This window comes from Maniola jurtina, chromosome 6 (genome assembly GCF_905333055.1).
Source record: "Maniola jurtina chromosome 6, ilManJurt1.1, whole genome shotgun sequence".
In the NCBI taxonomy this organism is placed as follows: Eukaryota; Metazoa; Arthropoda; class Insecta; order Lepidoptera; family Nymphalidae; genus Maniola; species Maniola jurtina.
The window spans coordinates 7,297,001-7,318,380 of NC_060034.1; the positions used below are offsets into that span (position 1 = coordinate 7,297,001).

The following is a 21,380-nucleotide window of genomic DNA, read 5'->3' on the forward strand; positions in this document are numbered from 1 at the left end:
TAGCAAAGTTCTTATCTAGCTATAAGTTGCATTGCACGTTAAAATTGTAAAAGATACCTTAAAATAAGAATTTATTAATTATTATTATCAATTACTTAGGTTGCAAAACAGTATATCAATACATCAGTTTTATGTTGGAGCGACATATCTAGAATCTCTAGAGTTACGTGGTTAGTGGATGGAGACATAAGACAGTGGCTGCACCTCCAGCTGTTGGTGCTTGGAACCAGCTGCTCGCTGCTCAAGCAAATCTCACGTCCATGGTTCTCTCTCTTAGAATGTGCACAATCTATGTTTGTTACATAACCCAAAATAACCACCAAAGCTTATCGTCAACTTCTTCTTGTCTCTCGGCTTCTGGGAATTTATTTTACACAAAGTTGGAGCATCATACTTAGTTGATTACTACCTATTAGCTTAGCTACGAAATACAAAAATTGTATCTCAATCGGTCCACTGGTCCACATTCGGTCCAGTGGACCTTGTGCAGTGTTCGTACAAATAAATAGATAATAATTATTTTAAAACTAACACAAAATTTGTAAAATTGAAGCTTATTTTTTTAGTTTTCGGTATGCTATCGGCAGCTAAACAGTTAGTTACTTTAAAAACAGTTATTGCAGTTATTCCACACAAATAAATATGTTCTTTTTAAGCGATTTTTGAAAATATACTTGTCAAATAATAGAGAAATAGAACAGTGATTTGAAAAATTCTTTGTATTACCTAAGTTTTAGGTGTTTTTATAAATGTTTTATCATGTTTTTTTTATTCATGTTATATTACCAAACTTCTTCTTCTTTCGTATTCAGCCCATAGAGGTAGTAAAAAAATCTCACATTTTCTTTACTCACAATATGTCTTACTTTTCTGGATTTCCACTATCCACGTATTCAAAACCTTAACGCAGATTTTGAAAAGACGTTCACGGGCAGGATTTTTTCTCTTTCTTATCCTGAAAATAGGTAAGTAGGTATATTATACCCCAAAGAAAAGAGTAATTCCACGCAAGTAAATTCGCGAGCACCTGCTTACCAAAAATAAAAATATTACTTAACTATATCTACTTGACCTACTGGCAGCACCTTCTGGTAATAAAATTATTTGTTTAAATAAAAAAATTAACACCACTAAATAAGGTTCGGATATATTATGTGCTTAGATATACTAAGACACCAACCAAATTGTTATCAATATACCTAATTGTTATGTATTGTTTGTCAACAGACGCACAAGCGAGAGTGCCGGCGGCGCGCGAGTGATTCGCTCCACACCCGACTGGAGCGATGCGGCCATCAGCGGCGAGCATCTCTGGGCACCCACATCTGTGTCCGGGGACTGCTGCTACGTTGGAGACACTGAATGCCAGGTATGTTTGTCAACAGACGCACAAGCGAGAGTGCCGGTGCGGCGGCGCGCGAGTATTTCGCTCCACATCCGATTGGAGCGATGCATCGCGATGCGGCATCTTGAGCGAGAAAATAGTCGATAGCTACCCGCGTCCTCGTTGGCGGTAGTACAACTCCCTATAAGATAGGAAATAGAGAGTGGATCTATGTTTGTGCAAGTGTGTGCATTACAATATCACCTGCGTAGTTTACTAGTCCCTGTTATAATTATTGGCTTCCACCGCCGCCGCGCCGGTATGGCCGAAATTCAGTCAGGAGAACATTACAATAAAAATTTAAAATACGTATATATAGGTACTGAATGCAAGATATTCTACCCATTAGATCTGTAATATTCCTTCAGTTTAAAAATAATTTCTACGTGGAAACTAAAATGGAAAATATAAAAGGCCACATCGTAGGAACGGTAGAGCTCATTAACAGAGTACGCTTTCAATGGTACCGGACTCAATAGCGCCTTTCTTCATACTCGTACATTCTCATCGTGAGACCTTCCACATATTCCCGAGTTTATTTGCAGATCATTAACCTAACGTACGAGTCTACCTATCAAATGTAAAATAAAGCTCTTTTTTATTACTCGACTGTCCGAAAAAAGGAGTTAAATCGTTTTAGGGTTTATGCAGGTAAGTATGTACCCTGTTTATGTACCTATATGAGTTTCTTTGTTCCACCATAACTTTTATATCGAAAAGATTTGGATGTATGTGATAATGCATGATACATTATCACATACATCCAAATCTTTCAAAAATCCTGAATGACACTGCCTATAAAATTTAAAAAAAAAAATTAGGCAGAAGGCCTATAATTTTACTTTTTAGTTTGTTTTTTGGCAGGGCTATCGTGTTTTTAATTTTTTTAATAACGACTTGTGTTTATAAATGTCGAGTGGTGAAAATAGGTGTTTTCTGGGTCTCGATAATGGGAGCTTGAAGTCTAACCACTAGACTATCAACGCCTTTTTAAATATATATAATGAAATATAGATAAAAAAAAAAAACATTTAATCATTATATACCTAAACAAACCTAGCGGAAAATTCCAAAGTCAAATAATATTTGTTTGAATTTATAATTTACTGAATCTTCAAAAATGAATTTATATTTGAGTTGGAAGTTTTTTTGCGGAAAAATGTAAATTCGTAGAAGTAAATATCTACCTAACCGATTTATTTTAGAAAAATTATAAATTCTCTTATTTATTTATTAAACACATTTCTAGCTCAAGGGAATTTTATACCTACTGATTTTAACTGATTACGTAGCTTGTCCTTTTGTTTTTATTACTCCTTTACATTTTTTCATGTAAACGTGCATACCTAGTTAAAAGATGGTGTTTTACTGCAAACGTATTAATCACACCAGCCTTACATTATAGGTAATTTAATAAGGTATAGCATTTTACATGCTCATACGTACCTACATAGGAATTTTGCTTTTGTGTTTCCTAATGTAAATGCTATTTCTTTTAGCCCGGATGTTCTTTTTCACAAAGCCTTTGAATTTCCTTTGTAACAGGACCTACTTACGCAGTACGCAATCGGTAGTGAAACGTGCGTACCGGTCGGTTTCTTTAATAAACTGCTAAATGAACACTTACTGCGACTTTGTCTTTTTATTTTTGTTATGATGCCTACACTAACGACTTCGTCCGCATACAATTCCTTATTGCCCATGAAAGTAAGAAAGTTTTCCACTGTAAAAGGGATATCCTTTACTAGACATCTTTACGCTCACGCTCCTGTATCACTTCTATATCTTTTCTGCTGTGTTCTGCCGACATTGTGTCCGCAGGTCGTTAGTTGAACGTAAGATTAATGAGCCGCTTCCACCATTACCGCCGCAATGGCTTGTCACTGTCGATATAACAAAAGATTGCCCCCGGGGTGCAGGCAACAATCATTTACTAATAGCTGCGCTTTGCTTTAGGTACCTACTGTTTAGTGAATAAACGTTTTAATATATTCATCGTGACGTACCTATTTGGCTAGTCTTTATTTTTCTTCTCTTTCTCTCCCGTTGTATTCCTCATTTTTTAACCCCCGACCCAAAAAGAGGGGTGTTATAAGTTTGACGTGTGTATCTGTGTATCTGTGTATCTGTCTGTGGCATCGTAGCGCCTAAACGAATGAACCGATTTTAATTTACTTTTTTTTAAATTTTATCATGTAAATTACCTAACATAAACCAAGATGGTAATTGAAACTTGCATAGTTAGGTACACCATAGCATTGTCCGCAATGTTCCAAGAGTCAATAGAAATGCCACGCTTATAAAAGACATTATGAATGCCCTCGTATGGCATAGAAATTACAGAACTTTGTTAAATTAGAAATTCCTGCTGCAATTTCATTTCCATAATATAAATAGTTAAAGTTCTTATTTCACTTTGTACATATTTAGTTTACATTTCCGCGAATGTTCCGAAATACATATTTCCCCTGATATTCATAGGTGTGTTCCTACGTGTTTCCTTAAATTTATTAGGAAGAAATCGGTCAAGTGCGAAGTAGGACTCGCACAAGAAGGGTTCTGTACGATCGTGCAATAGATAATAGATACTTTTTATTTTATTTTAATTTTCGTGGCGCCAATTTTGAAATTTTTAGTATTTGTTGTTATAGCGGCAATAGAAATACACATTCTGTGACAGGTCTCTACCTATTAGATACCTACTGATAACGAGATAGGTACAGCCCGCTGACAGACAGATGGACGGAAAACCGAGTCTTAGTAATAGGGTCCCGTTGGAACCCTTCGGGTACGAAACCCTAAACAACCATAGGAAATGAATGAACTATTCACTATGATACCTCATCTTTGACCATTTTTTATCATAATAAGTTAATATAAATTATTTTCCAGCCAACAAAGCACTTAATTTCTCGAATACCTGTAAGGATTCCTTTAATAGAATTGATTTTTAGAATTGATTTTCTACCAGATTTGTAAGGTAGGTAACTAATAAATAAATTAAGGTCACTAAATAATAAAAAGTTACCTAATTAATGTACCTAATCATTATAAGAATGTAGTACCTTGTAATGACCGAGCTTCGCTGAGTGACTATTTTATTTGATTGGTGTTGGGAACTCATGACACTGATCTAGACAAATATGGGATTAGGAAAGTATAACATTATCTCAATACAAAATTTCATACAAATCGTTAGAGTCGAGTTTCCGGGAAATCAATCACACAATAATTTGTACACCTACTCTGCTCTAGTAATTCATTCTATATACCTTAGGATATAAATATGATAAAAGAATTGCTTAAAGTACAAGATTCTGAGCACTTATTATTCAGACCGCATACTACCACATATTGTCATAGTTAATCAGACCTGACGTCAAGTCAACTTAGATGAAGCGTTTGTTGGAACTAGGCCATACCACCCTAGCATAATATTATCTTATTATTGTACCCTGAAGAAACTTATTATTGTTATTCCCAGAACAGTGTCGATTTTAATGCTTGTACACATACAAAGCGATACGGCACGTGTCCAACGCGGCTCCTCTGTTTTAATACAAGCATCTGTAAGAAGGCTTCGCGCGTAGGAGCAGTGCGTGGGAACTAGGAATACCTACCTACTCACGTGCCGACAACGCTGACGCCCTTTACAATGTAACGTTCTCATATCTTTCTCTTAGGGTGGTTTCAGATTAGCGTTTTATTCTGCGCGCATAACGCTCGTCTTGGCAAACGTCGCGTTTACAGTTCGTACTTCACTGAATACGAACGCGTCGTGCACGCACTCATTCCGGCGTATTCGCTTGAACCATGCTCATCATAGTCATCCAATAGACGTCCGCCACTGATGTCGGTTACTCTGGTTCTATGGATCTCTTAATTCTTGATTTAATCACGTAGAGAAACTCCAAATGTAGCTCTCCTCATTGCCCGCTGAGTGACTGAGCTTTCTTATGACGCTCATGGATAAAACCATGTCGCAGATCAGACCAGTTAGTCAGTTAGTAGCAATATACTAGTTTTCGAAGAAGAAACGGTTCGCGCTTATAAGCGCGTCTACATTCGTACGAGATGCGCATGTGACAGGAGGCGGATTAGTGTGACATCCTGCCATGCAATTTCAGTCGTGTATGACGGCTATTGCGGATTGTGTATGTCAAAGCCTTAGCAGGTGCCAATTAATTCTTGTTTCCTGTTACAAGTCAGAGTTACTTCTCGCATTGTAATCGCGTGCCGAAATGTAATCATGTATTTGTCTCTCATTAGCTCTAACACGGTTAGCTATTTAGGAGACACAAAATGTAAATATGTATCCCTAAATTAAATGTAGATCCATGTTTATTTGGAGCGAGTTGTTTTCCCAAAAGGTGGCTGTAATGAATCTTGATGATTTAAGGCTGCAATTATTGTAATTTTATTTTTTTGATGATACAGAATTATGTATTTTTCAATATTTTCCGTGAAAGTGGTAAAAGTTTGAGTCACCTGCACCATGAATATTCACGAGATACAATCCGCTGACGGACAGACGGATGGACGGACGGACGGACTTGAAATTTTCACAGAATGTGTATTTGCCGCTATAACAATAAACACCTACTAAAAATTACAAAATGGCATGAAAATTAAGTTTACCTAAAGTTAATTTTCATGGCGGAGATTTCAAAGAAAGGCCTAATAGATTCCTTTAGCACCCTTCGGGTACGGTACCTTATATAAAAAATGAAATTCTTTACCTGTGTATTTTTTGGTGGGCAAGCCAAGTTCATAATATATTTTGGTCTACAAATTATTAATTCATAGTCGAGTTAGCTTCGCAAACTTTTCTTCCCCGTAATAAATATGCCTACTCGTATAAAAAATGATTTGGTAGCCTCAATACACATCACTGACTGATATTTGGACTTAATTGTTTCATTAACCGACTTTCAAAAAGGAGGTGGTTCACAATTCGGGCCAGTTTTTTTTATTTTTACTCTACATTAAACCAATTAATGGAAATTAATATTTGAGTAAACGCACAAAGGGACCTTTAGCCATTGATAGTCGCACAATAACGAGCTAACCGCACGACCGCTTCGAATTCGTGACTTGCCTATTTAAGGCTGATTTTCCACCAAAGATATGCTATGTTGTTAGCAACGTATGTGTGTCTATTCCACCAAAAGAATCACATGATTCTTCACAAGATAGCTTAGCTTTACTCTAGTGGGAAGGGATTCAACTAAGCTAAGTTTTAACATACAAGTCGAAGCGAGGGATGTGATCTAGGAATACGCGAGTGATGTAGCTATTGGAAGTATGAAACAGCCAATAGCAACCGTACTTTAGCTCGCGTCATCCATCTTCCTCGCATAGGTACAGTACGCAAACCGCATCTTCATAGCAAATCTTACCCTCTACGCTACATCACGTAGCATTGGTAGAAATAGATACATAGTTTCGTAGCTTAGCAACGTTTCTCACAGCTACTCACGCAAAGCGCATCTTCATATCATAGCACATCTTACCTGCTACGCTACATCGCGTAGCTTTGGTAGAAATAGACACAGTTTCGTAGCTTAGCGTTAACCTCGCTTACAGGCGACAGCTACTCACGCAAAGCGCATTTTCATAACTCATGTTACCCGCTACGCTTACCTACATCACGTAGCTTTGGTAGAATTAGACTACGTATTATAGCAAGAAACAGTTAAAAATTATTTTGCTATAATCCGCCAACAGGATAAATCTGTATGGTCAAACATGCAGTTACAAGCTAAGCACCGCTTACCTTCCCAACCAAGCAATAAAGCCAAGTTCCCAAGCAAGCACTGCCACCACCATTCACATGCAACACCACACAAGACTTTTCCACTACTCTCGACGCACGTTTCGCCCCGACACCGGAGCATCCTCAGGAGATTTCGACTTTACAATGCTGTATTGTCAAGTGACAATACAGCATTGTAAAGTCGAAATCTCAAGTGACAATACAGCATTGTAAAGTCGAAATCTCCTGAGGATGCTCCGGTGTCGGGGCGAAACGTGCGTCGAGAGTAGTGGAAAAGTCTTGTGTGGTGTTGCATGTGAATGGTGGTGGCAGTGCTTGCTTGGGAACTTGGCTTTATTGCTTGGTTGGGAAGGTAAGCGGTGCTTAGCTTGTAACTGCATGTTTGACCATACAGATTTATCCTGTTGGCGGATTATAGCAAAATAATTTTTAACTGTTTCTTGCTAAACATGAACTTCCGCAAAGTAACGCCTGATTCTATCCAATACGTATTATAGTTTCGTATCTTAGTAACTCGCTCACCGCGTAGCTACAATTGCACATCTCTGTTGGAAACGCAGCCTAATGATTGTTGTGTTGTTGTTGTTATCTTACTTTGACTACATATTTCGGAACCTTGGTATCCAATTACCAATTACCAATAGGCAATCTACCTCGGAATTTACCCTGATGTAAGGTTGATTTCACTTTATCGTTGTCATCATCTCAACCCATCGCCGGCCCACTACTGAAACAACGGGTCTCCACTCAGAATGGGAAGAGTTTAGGCCATAGTTTACTATACTGGCTAAGTACGGATTGGCATACTGACACTAGTTTTAAGAATGGGAAACTCTCAGGCATGCAGGATTCCTCACGATGTTTCCTTCACCTTCAGCGAAAGATATTTAATTGCTTAAAACGCACATACCTAACTCACTAGTTAATGCCTGGTATTCATTGCAATGCGACTACTGGTGCTATGCCAGAACCTTCATTTAAGTGCCGACAACAACTGTAAAAAGTTTCAACGCATAGGTTATGAACAGACAAGCATTGATTACCCGTTACATGTATATTACATACCTATATTATGTTAATAAGGCTTAAATCATTAGATTATACAAAGAACACTTTTTTTCTTGTATTCAGAATAAATACTTATATTCGTTATATGCTTCAGTGAACAAATTCCCTAGACACATTCACCCCTCCTTCATGTAAACAATACGTTTTGTTCTAACAAAGGTAATGAGGATAATTTCACATTTTATGTTAGCTTTCGTAGGGACTTGTAACACTGCGAAGGAGATATAAACAGGTATAGGTATTAACATCACGATTCTCGACACCCTGCCCCAGAGAGTTGATATTTGGATAGATAGAGCAGCATTGGGTTCAACCTGGGCCCTATTTCATAAAAGCCGACAGGTCGACAGTTAGTAAATTAGAAAAAGGTCAAGTGCGAGTCGGTTTCGCACTCGAAGGATTCCGTACCATCGTACAAGACATACCTAACAGCTGTATGTAGAACTCTGCAAGTTAATAACGGACTGCGCCATCTATATGTGATTTAGTGAATTAAATTTTTCGTGAACACATTTTTTCTTGTGTGATATAACCACAAATTCACGGTTTTCGGATTTATCCCTTTACTTGTGCTATGAGACCTACCTACCTGCCAAATTTCACGATTCTAGGTCAGCGATAAGTACCCTATACCCTACAGGTTTTCTTGACAGATACGACTGCCGTACAGACGGGCAGACACCAAAGTGATCCTAAAAGAGTTCCGTTTTTCCTTTTCAGGTACGGAACTCTAAAAATGACTTGACAAATGACAAAAATTATATTTAAAATTTATTCATTCTTGTCGTATTTTCATTATTTAATTAATTTGACTGTATTATAAAGACTGTAAGGACGAACCGCGTTTCTGAACCTTTCATTATATTATGCTTTTAGTTAGCTCACGAGAACTGTGTGCAGTGACTATTCTAATGTCGAAAACCTTTCCAGCCCAGGAGCTAAAATGAACTTTTCCACGCAGATTTCGAACGACAAAGCAAAGCCTTATTGGAGGTACCTATACTAAGATGAATAAAATGTATCCCATCAAAAACATAAATGTGAAAAAAGTGCCAAGTTCGATAGAGAAAATGAGAGATTGTAAGCTTCGCCGATAAAAGGTAAGCTTCGCCGACAAAAGCATTGATATCTAAATAGGTGCCAAGTTCTTATAGGTCTTTATATCATTCCTACAAGAATGTACAAGAAACTTTGATCGTTTTAAAATATTATTTTATGTTATTGAGTACATATAACTTGGCAAGTTTTAAAAGTCAGTAAATCACATTTTACGTTTAACATAAAATTTAGTTTAAGTTTAGGAATGTATTGGCAAATATCAAAACTTGCTAAGTGTACTATATTTTATATTAAACATTAAATGTAATTAACCGACTATTAAAACTTGCCAAGTTATATGTACTCAATAACATAAAATAATATTTTAAAACGATCAAAGTTTCTTGTACATTCTTGTAGGAATGATATAAAGACCTATAAGAACTAGGCACCTATTTAGATATCAATGCTTTTGTCGGCGAAGCTTACCTTTTATCGGCGAAGCTTACAATCTCTCATTTTCTCTATCGAACTTGGCACTTTTTTCACATTTATGTTTTTGATGGGATATCATCAATTTTTGTTAAGTTAATTTCTCTTCATTTATTAGGATTATCCTATACCTGTAAATTTTTGCGTGATTGAAAAAGCTTGCAGCTATGCAACTTCGCTTAGTCACTTATCAAGAGTGTTCATAGCTATAATCTAAGAAAATGTGTTCAGCCGTTTGACGATTAGCGACTCTTTTCTAGTTTTCTTATTAGAATAATAAAACCGGTTAATATCTACTATCCGAGTAATACATATTAGTATTCACTATTCAGCCTAATTCTAATAAGGCGATGTATTGGCATGGTAATGCGTAATGTGTATACTTAATATATCATTATACGAATCATTTAAAGCTATTTTCAACCCTCTGATAACACAGAAATACTTAAACCTAAACACGTACAACTTTGCATATCAGGTAAAACTTTTTGAATACTTAGAACCTAAAATTACATGAAAGTAGTTTACATAAACTGTTTTTCAACACAAGTGTCCACTTACTAGTTATACATTAGAAGTTGATTCTCTTCACCGTTAAAGAGAGCGATATTTAATTGCTTAAAATACGCATAACTTCGGAAAGTTAGAGGTGCGTGTCCGGGAACAAACCCTGGACCCCAGACCTAAAGAGCAGGCCGACATCTCAACCACTACTACCACTTTGTAAAGTTAATTAATATTTATTTATTAAAATTAAAACAATAATGTGTACAGTACCTACCTAAGTACTAATCAGTAAATGTTTTTGAAGTTCATGGGATACAATTTTTATTATTAAAACAACATAATATTGCAAATATTTTGGTGTCGAGTCAGCTGACATACCACCATGCTGCAAGAAAGTGGCCCATGTGCACTATTGTTTCTAAGCTACCTGCTTTTTTTCATCGTTTTGCCCCATTGAAGATCTTTGTTTTCGATACAGAATAATGGCACGGTAATGTTATGTAATATTACCGTGATAATGGTGCCTAATTTGTAATTTCTGAACGAGAAGTGGTGCGATATTGTTTCAAAACTAGGTATAGTAGTACCGGCCGGTTCGGAGTTAAAAGCCATAAAAGTTAACTAATTAGGTAAAATATTCCAAAAGATCATAAGTCGGTACGTACCCATTCCAAACGCTAACTTAACTGTTTACGCTAAGGTTTAAAGTCAAATGCCGTCATGAATAATTACAACAGATTTACTTAATACTAGCTGTGCCCGCGACTTCGTTCGCGTGGAATAGCTCTCAGCGCGCTTTATATAGCCACGGACGCTCAGGCGCGAGGAGTGTAGTACGTACTCTGTACGTTAAAAATGTTCGCCGTGGTTCTTTAAATTGACATAACTTTTTTATTTATGAACCGATTGACATGAAATAAACACTAAATATTAAGTGAAGCTTACTACAATATATTAGTGAAAACCGTATCTAAATCGAATAAGCCGTTTCTGATATTAGCGTGCACAAACACACAGACAAACAGACAAAAAAAATTAATTACAATTTCGGGTTCGGCATCGATATAATAACAACTCCTGCTACTTTTTTTTTATATATTTCCATTGTACAGACACCACTTTTCTACAATTTTATTATATGTATAGATTTTACAACAGGGTTGCAACAAGTGACGGAACTCCAAAGTCCGGAAATCCCGATCAGTCCTTCTTCCTTTAGAAGTGATAAAATAACCACCTGTTTACACCTACCTAAACTTCAATTAAAAATTATTATGTTTATCTTGTTATGTGTTTCATTATTATTATAAGTAATGTGCCTTATGTGCAGTTATGATAGTGGCAATTTGAAAAATACATCTATTTGACAACCCTATGCAGTCGTAGAATTTCTTTGTTTGCGGGAAAGGTAATAAATTTTTAGCTTTAACAAGTAGTCGTTAGGCTGAGTTTTACTCGACCGCATTAGGGCTTATGACCGTTCATAATATAAAACACTATTGTTAAAAAGTTTTATTGCTATTAGCTCTTAACCGGCCGGTACGACTATACCTGTTTTTAATTTTTAACGTTTCGCTGTCCAGCAACAAACCATGTGATTTCTAAAAAGGTCACTAACAACAAGTGGAAAACTTGAAATATCACGTTATTTACGAGTACGAGTTGCTTCGTGGCACCAGTGCTGCCGAAACAGCTCAAAGGATTAATGACGTGTATGGCGGTGGTTTCGCAAAGGAAAGCATAGTGCGTTTTTGATTCCAACGTTTTTGATCTGGAAATTTTGACCTGCAGAATAAGCCCCGGTGACGACCGGAGACCAAAGTTGATAATGAAGAATTGAAGGGTTTGGTGGACTAGTACCGGTGTCGTTCACTACAGCTTTCTTAAACTGGCCAGACGATTACGGTGGAGGTCTATTGTCAGCAACTGCAAACCATGATGGAAAAGCTAGCTGCCACACAACTGAGGCTGGTCAATCGCTCTAGGCCACTGCTGCTTCAGGACAACGCTAGACCACACAACAGGCGGCTACCCAATTAGAGGAGCTTCAATTGGAATGTCTAAGATATTTAGAAATTTTGATAACTTCTTATATATGGAAAAAATTCAACTCCGATGGGGCAGTCCATAGCGCCTTCAAAGATTTTATTGAATAGACAGCAATGGTATATACTTTGATTAAATAAATATATTATATTTAAAAAAATCGACTTTTTGTTCTTCCCTTACAAAACGCCAATTTCATATGTAAGGACCTAATATCATACTATATGCCCGTGCAAAGCCGAGCAAAACCGAGGCAGGTCACTAGCATACATTAATATGTAGTTATAATGTTATGTTACTTGCTTTGGAAGTTAATCCCATCACAATCCATATTAAAAAGCGAATATTTCTTTGTTGATTTGTCCTTCAATCACGTCGCATTGGAGCAACGGATCAACGTAATTTTTTACGTGAGTATATTTGAACCTAGAGAGTGACATAAGCTATTTTTTAAAAATCACAGTTTTTGAAACGAAGGACAAGGTCCACGTGGACGAAGTCGCGGGCATCAACTAGTATATTAGACAACACATACCTGTAATAGGGTTCATTATTGTTTGTTTTCAAGTAGGTAGGTATAATATGAAATAACTTTGCCTTCATACCTATTCGTTCATAATTTCTGAATTCGAACCGGCGACCACTTATTTATGGCTTTGATCACAGGTCAAGGATCTCTAAAGATGAGTATATAAACAAATGCACTATTATTAATTGTGAAAGTAGGTAGGTAATTACACAGTGTTACAAACTTAAAATGTGTGCCTCGATCCATACTTGCTGTTCTCTACAAGGCACCCCAATAACTTTGTCCTATAATATATGACATATTAAAACATAATTTGCTATTTTCTGATTTTTTCTTTTGTATACACCTAATTACCTATCACCATACCAAATTTCAAGTTTCTAACTCACCTGGAAGTAGGTTAGGTTTTTGATGAGTGAGTGAGTGAGTGAGTGTTAAAAATGGCACTTTTCAGACGTTAATAACTCAGGAACTGCAATAGATTTTTTCATGAAATTTGGGTTTCTAAGCGATCAAACAGACCTTAATAGATATGCAAAATTATAAATGTGTAGGTTTAATAGTTTTTGAGTTATGGGGGGGTCAAAAGTAGCTCGAAATGGTTCGTGTAATATACACTTGTCAGCGTGCCGCCGTTCTTATTAGAATCGAACTTGGCGAGACACGCTATCGCGTGTCTTGATTCATTCGGTGCTTTTTTGTCGCGCGATGTATAAGGTGTGTTGCTCTAAAGTCTATGATATAACTCGATGTCCAATTCCAGAGATAACTCGCAGGAAAAGAAACAAAACTAATTGGAAAGGAAGCTGCTAATGGGGCATTCGGTGTTCCATATAGTAAATAAAATAAGGGCGCTCGTCCACTCTAGTGCTAAGATAGCCTAAGTTAGATTACATGTCTCAGTGGTGGTTACACTAAAACGCACTTTGTAAGTATTAATTTGTTTCCTTTTAGTGCTCCGGGCTTAAACGAAAAAATTGAACAGTTATGGAATAACCTCGTAGTATGTTTATTACAGCAATTTATTCAGAAACTTATATCTAATGCTGCTGCTATAACACAGTTATCTCAAAATTCTCGTAGAGTTTTAGTCCATAAAATGTAATATAACATATGGAATTAGAAGGAAAAAATTGCAATCGTCGAGTCTAAATAAATCAAGAGCTTATTAATTTATAGTTACAGATAATTTCTAATCCAGTTGGTACATAATACATTATTGTAATTAGAATTACCTACACCTAAAATAAACTTTGTTAATAATAATAAAATTGTCGTAGGTATAGTCAGAATTAGGATTATTATCCGTCTTATCGTACCTTTTAAGCAATGTCCTTTGAGTGAAAACAAAAAAAAAAGGATATTAATATTCTATTCTTAAAAGCTTAAGGGTTTCTTTGACGCGTTAAATGTATTCACGCCTGATAGATGAAATTATTCTCCTTGAGTTGTTTTCAATTTGCATTCTAATTTTGTAACAGGCTTTCTCCTTGCTTCTTTATAGCTAAAAAATATAAATGTATTCAAGGTGTTTTCCGCTGGAATAATGACAGCAAAACAAACCACTTCTTTATCGTATCGGCTTACAGCCAGTAGCTATTCCTGCGATTCTAATCTACTACATATAAAAAGAAATAATGATTGACATATTATCAATGTAGGGCTCAAACCACAAACTGCTGAGTAGGTATAGAAACCTAGGACTTTTTCGTACGTTCTCTTCACAACATATACTTGTAACATACTACTACATTAGGATTGGTAGGTACCTACTCTCATTAATAAAGCCACAGCTAAAACCTAATATGTATCCATTAGTATAATCTATACCCTTTTAAAAAATTTAAAAGATTGTAAATAGCAGTCTATATTTTATTTTTCGTGAGAATTAATAACAAAATTAGGCAAAGTCGGGTGAGTGAAACTTGACCAGTGGTTTAGGTTGGGCGTTGACCTATCATAAGTCTATGGCGCTGATAGATCAATCAGTCTGTCATGACCATAGTAATATATAAGTCAATGGTCATGACTAGTCTTTTTTATGAGCTAGGGTAGAGCGCATATTGGCTTCTATCACCTTAGCTATCGTTTTTTCCGCAGCAGCTACTTATAAATCTCTATAGCAACGTCGGCCTCCAAGGAAAGCGTCCCAGCGACCGAACGGAAATATTTTGGAGCATTTCATGGCTGGAGAAGCTTGAACTTTTGTTTTAGATGGCTGCTAGAAGCTGCGGCCTTAGGTACACCTACCTACTTATAAAAACTTACAGTACTTTTCTGGTTAACAGAAACATGGATCCCGAATGAAATGTTCAGCGTGCAAGATCGTGGCACATCAGGCGTGCATAGACGTCCTAATAGACCGCGTGCAGTTCTCGTGCAAGCCTACTTTTCGGGACGTTGGGGTTCGACAGTACCGGGAGCAAACCCTGACTCATCACCATTGGGTCCATCGACGAACTGAGAAGGGCAAGTGCAAGGCTTGCGGCAAGGTAAAAGGAACCTTTACATTTGGGTTTTAACGTTTATTTTTCATTTGTTTGCATACCTACCATGTGCTCTGTTTAGTGAATAAATATTGGTGCATGTTTTACAGTTTGTGCTCGTTGTGTTTTGTGTTTATAACATTGTTGGCTAAACGTTAACCCATTTCTACACAAACAAAACTTTCACTTCATATTGAGTAGTTTCATGTGCATTACCCATCATAAGATGTTAATTGTCATAATATTTCAAGTTTACAAATATTTCAGTTGTAACTTGTTAGTAAAACATTGAACTCAATATTGTATTACCTTCCTAAGAATCCAAATAATTTATTAGAGACTGCCGTAACTCGTAGCGTAGGGCAACAAAGACGTCATGAAGGTCGTAGCCGCCATGAACTGAAGCTTTAAAAATATTAATTAAATTGTGTGATGATAGTGCAATTTATACTAGATTTTTAAATATCCTTGACTCTTTGTTTTTCCGAGAAAAAAGTACCTAGTCTATGACACTTTTCAGGTCTTTAACTATATCCATGTGAACAATCACGTAGTCCCATTGATCTGTTGCTTTGTGATTCCGCATGAATCGTTTACTTGCTCGCGAGTCAAATAAGCTTTTGTCACTTTCCAGGTCTATAAATTTATCCATGCAAAAAAATCACGTCGATCCCGAGTCGACCCGGTCTAACATTATTGAAATAAAAACCAACAAACAAACAATCTTTTTCATTATTATTAGTAAGGATTTGTACTTAAAAATAACTGCACTGCAGGGAGCTGCATGAATGGAGACTGCATCATTAATTTATGCAGTTAAATTATGCACATCTCTGAACTCGAAAATTTAATTACGTTGAAACTTTTATTCATAAATCATAATAAATGAAAGAGATATTGCACACTATTATGATGTTGAAACTCTCAAAGCACCCTGCACCTGCGCTTAACTAATTCAGATTTTAATTACAAAATACGGAGAATTTTGCAGTTGTTGGACAGTAATTAAAGGCATAAAAAGATGAGGAGTAAAATTCAAACGAAAAAATTTCAGAAGCCCTGGCGCACATTTTCAAGTGCCTACCTGTACTAACTAATTAACTATTTCAATGAGCAACTAAGTACCTACTTATATCTTTCGCGGTTTTTTTAAATCCTACACTCCTACACTAATTATATCTCTGACGACTATTTGCGTGCTAATTGTTTTGTTTATATGTATTACTTATAAACTTATAAGGTACTACTCGGTTAAGCTAAGTTTGCACCTCGCGTCCATTACGTCACACTGACGCTCAAGTACGGTATGCGAACCGAACTGACGCAACAAGATGACCGCGGGGAGGCGAGCGGGGAAGTGGGAGACGCGCCGCATTCCAGTGAGGTGCAAACTTAGCACGACCGAGTTATACATACATAAAGAAAAATAGTGTCCTCGTGTACTTAACACTAGGACTTATAGACAACACAGATCCTTACTTAACCCATTTCAGTGTCATTTCTTCAAATATTTTCCATATATAGCGATGTAAATATTTGTAGAGTAGCTGGCACCTATTCCATAACTTTAACCCAATATTAATTTATACCTGAATTTATGCGTAGGCTTATTTATTTATCTTTCGTTTGGTCTAGTTTCGTGACGGGCGATTAAACTCATGTTACTGTGATCGTTAAAATTGTCACCTAATATAAAACGAATTAAGTTGCACAAGTTAGTACATATTTATACCTGCACAATTTAAGTAAATGGCAAATATTTGGCTCAAAATTAACACTTGTCCAATGTACAACCATATATTATATATAATTTATATATATAATATATAAATATAAAATACATAATAAGCTAGATAAGGCGTGCCATACGAAATGACAGTTATTTTTTGTATCGATTCGATATCATAATAGATCATATAGATCTATGATATAATTATGTGCAGCCCATTATAACGTAATTTTATCAATCTGTCATGCGACTGGACTTTACAAAAGCAAGCAGAGCCTTCTAAGTTTGTTTTGGGTTGACCTTAATTTAATATTCTGTATCAAATGAAAACTTTCCCCCTTTTGTTCGACACAATTTCTGTGTGACATCAATTGAGAAGCTGGCGAACAAAACGATTTAATTAAACTTTTGATCTAAATACTTTTTAATCTTTAATACGGACATTTTTAATAGCCCACTGAATACAAATCTGAGCTCATTTAAAACAGAAGTAGAATGACCTAAAACTGAACTGGAATTGAGTCCAAAATTCATGATTTCGAATTTCGATCACTAAGTACAAACTTCACATTTACAAACAAAATGCCCTAAAACTGTTTGTGGTTACAAACAAAACGGTATAATTACAGTAAATTGTCAGAAGCTTTCTTTCGGTTTTTTGCTTCTTCTGTAAATTTTTTCATGCAGTACACCGCTGTCCGCCAGCTCCTCAATTATTTCCCTCGGTACGTCTGTAATTACCTGAAAACAGTATATAGTTTCTGATCTATATTCATGAGACACCTGAAAGACTCATTTACTCGTAGGGACGTCACGCAATCCCAGGAGCTCAGCGGGAATTTTAAAGAGGTGTTTGGTAAGGGCTGTAATTTACAAAGGTCAAACTATTGTTATTTCGCGTTACCTGATGGTTATGTAGATAAAATGGACCTGTAAACTGGTTCGTACTAATTTTTGAAATTCAAGTGAAATTGCCTAAGTATTTCAGGTCCGTTCAATCGTCTGCCAAAGTAACATCAATTAGTAATAACTAAGCTATAATTATACTGAACGCAATTGATTTGCTGTTAACTATTGTGAAATTGCGTCCTCCAGCTCTGAAACTATTCATCAGATCATCAGTAAGTTTACAAAAGGACTTATCTAAAACCTTTATAACAAAGAATCGTTAAAATCGGTTTAGATTTGATTGATATTGACAAAAAAGTTCATTCCCTATCCCGAACGAACCCTATTATTTTTCGGAATAGAAGCTATCATAAAGTTAACCCGGGGTATTAGTTATAGTACCTATGTCAAGTAATGCTGTGTTTTAATACTTTTAATACGTTCAGTAGTTGCAGCGTGATATTATGTGCATAGATACATAGACAAATAAGTATAGATAAGTAACTTGTACTTTGCTGGTATTCTATAAGATCAAATTTTATACGCAGTTAGCTATTAAATAGCCAAATTTAATTTACCAAGAACAGGTAACGCAGATGATCCTCTGAACAAACTTTCAGATTTTATCAAGAACTTCTACAAAATTACCTACGAGCTCTCGACTTATAAGCTCGGCCTTCATGGTTTAATCTAATTATTTCAAGTTGTACAGTACTAGCTTTAATAAGTAAGTTTAAAAAGATTTCTTACTTGCTGTTAAGACAGACGCACGCTACGTAGTAGGAAAAAGAATTAAATTAATAGATAACGAAATTACCTGCAATACTGAAATTATTTTTTATTTACTTGTCCAAGATATCTTGTCGACTTTCGAACGAATAGCAATATGAATCTATGCATTACATAAATACATAATATGTATGTATACCTATTATATTTTCGAAATAACAACCTATAATAAGTTAGCTTTTACTTATCGTAGAGCCATAGAGCCCACCCTGAATCGTTTAGAATTTTAGATCAATTAGTTTAATGAAGTTATTCCCTTTGGATCAGCTTCACTATTTTGCCTGTAAATTCAAAGTTCAATGGCGGACTTGGCTTTTGTGTTAATTTGTAGCTTCAGGCAAATTACTTAATAGTGCTCCATACTTAATTGTTTTAGGCCGTAATGCCCAACGGGTCGTATATCGATGCTTATTAAGTTATTAAACTTGTATTGTTTACTTTATTATTGTTGCTTACTTGAAATTTATTGAATTAATTTGTATAATTCAATGAATTCAACGTAGGTTACCTACTCACAATTTTCAGTGTCGCTCAGATCAATGGAGACTTTTGAATTTTTTTTAGCTAATGCCACGTCTTGTGTTGCATTGTGATTCAGGCGTCACCTATTTTACGTTGATAGTACTATGCCAAAAAAAACTTCACTCAACTTTTGACAACCACTGTAGTACATGGTTTCAATTCGTCTGATGAATAATGCGCGATCCCATAGATATATAAATAAATAATATTTGTATGAACGGGCAAAACTCAAGAAGGTATTTGTCGGAGTGTGCCCGACTAGTTTCAGACCCGTCTTGGGGTCATATTATACATTAGACCTCTGCACGCGATGCGGCGTTTAGCAAACTGGTCTAAAACTAATCGAACATGTAAGTATATGTGACGTCCGACAGATGCTTGAGTTTTACCCCATTTCAAATAGTAATTATAATCACAATATTTTATGACGAATATAATTCAGGTTAGTTTAAATGTTAGCCCATAAATAACGAATAGAAGACAGGTCATTAGTTTTCATATTTAGCTATATACCAGGTTCAAGTTTCGTTAAGTTTTCCGGGAATATTCCCGAAGCACAAAATTTAATTTCTTTGGACTAATTAGTACTAACGTACCCGAGTATAAAATCATTTGCATATTTTAAATTGCATGAAACACGAAAAACATCGCAGTCGCTCGACGTAAAATTAAAGCTTCATTTTTAATGACGTGTTAGCATATCGCGTACGGGCATTCGTAATGAACGCAAAGAACTACGTAGCAAGTTTACACCAAACCTTACCTTATGACCACAAGGTAGAGTTTATTTTCATTTATCACTGTAATTGCGATTAATTTTGTATTGCTTTATGACGATGGTTTGCTATTGTGAAGGACAATAGAATATAACATTGTAAAATCGACATTTGGTCATGAAGTTGTCACGACATTCTGATGTAATAAAGTTGTACCATGTTGTACTTATTAAATATCGTTTTGTTCTCAAATGGTTAAAAGTTTTTGAACTTTTGAATTTCACCGTGACTAGTCTATTTGTTGAGCTAATCTTCCAAACTGTCAAGTCAGACATTTGATTGAACTTAAAAGTAATCGAGGGTTAACAGGGCTCTCTCCGTCACTCGTTTCATACAATCGTAGTTCCAATTTCATTTGAATACTAGCTGTGCCCGCGACTTCGTTCGCGTGGAATAGTGACTTTTCGGGCAGCATGAACGTTAAAAATGTTCGCCGTGATTCTTTAAATTGACATAACTTTTTTATTTATGAACCGATTGACATGAAATAAACACTAAATGTTAAGTGAAGCTTACTACAATATATTAATGAAAACCGTATCTAAATCGAATAAGCCGTTTCTGATATTAGCGTGCACAAACACACAGACAAACAGACAAACAGACAAAAAAATAATTAATTACAATTTCGGGTTCGGCATCGATATAATAACAACCCCTGCTACTTTTTTATATATATTTCCATTGTACAGACACCACTTTTCTATAATTTTATTATATGTATAGATTAAGCAACCAAAGTCCATGAAATTTTACAAACATATTCTAGAAACTAATATCTGTGTCTGTGGTGTTTTAGATTTTTCTAAAAATATGTGGTTTTAAAATTACAGGGGCTCAAAGATTTGTATGAAAATTTTCAAGACCGCGTAACTTTGAAACCGAATATTTTAACAGAAATCTGGAAAACCACAGACATAGGTATTAGTTTCTAGAATATGTCCGCAAAATTTCATGGACTTTGGTTGCTTAATATTCAAATGAAATTGGAACTACGATTGTATGAAACGAGTGACGGAGAGAGCCCTCTTAAATAAGTATTATACCTATTTAATACTCCTGATTAATTTTATTGCCCTTCGCTTTTGTGTTTATTCATTTCATTTTTTTGTTGTTTTTTAATGTTTGCACTAGTCTGCATGTGCTGCATGGTTGTTTTGTTGTGTGGCAGTCATTCCGGCGCCGTTGCTGTGGTTGGTGCCTAACACCGCAAACATCTGTAGACAAGGCTATTGAATTACATGACGAAATAGGAAATCGTGTGCGTATATTCCCGTAGAGCTTACGCTTAAATGCTGATCTTTTGTTTTGCCACGTTGCTTTTAAAAATTATTTCTGTTTCACTGTTTA

At 35.8% G+C, this 21,380-nt stretch overlaps 1 protein-coding gene and 1 long non-coding RNA gene across 13 annotated transcripts in view; one reads left to right on the plus strand and one right to left on the minus strand.

Annotated features, from left to right (window-relative positions):
• LOC123866080 (eye-specific diacylglycerol kinase) overlaps positions 1-21,380 on the plus strand; it is a 167,027-nt gene that overhangs the window by 114,061 nt on the left and 31,586 nt on the right. For 10 of the 12 annotated variants that reach the window (XM_045907417.1, XM_045907425.1, XM_045907428.1 and 7 more), the window contains 3 exons: positions 1,228-1,369; positions 15,129-15,332; positions 21,202-21,291. In XM_045907417.1, coding sequence (XP_045763373.1) covers positions 1,228-1,369; positions 15,129-15,332; positions 21,202-21,291 — 436 coding nt within the window. The remainder of the gene's footprint in view (positions 1-1,227; positions 1,370-15,128; positions 15,333-21,201; positions 21,292-21,380) is intronic. The other 2 variants (XM_045907419.1, XM_045907427.1) reach the window with 1 other exon arrangement.
• Positions 2,557-21,219, minus strand: LOC123866099. The gene is made up of 3 exons (XR_006796126.1): positions 21,088-21,219; positions 12,904-12,908; positions 2,557-2,567 (listed from the first exon to the last, which is right to left on the minus strand). It is a non-coding gene; the product is annotated as an uncharacterized LOC123866099 (long non-coding RNA).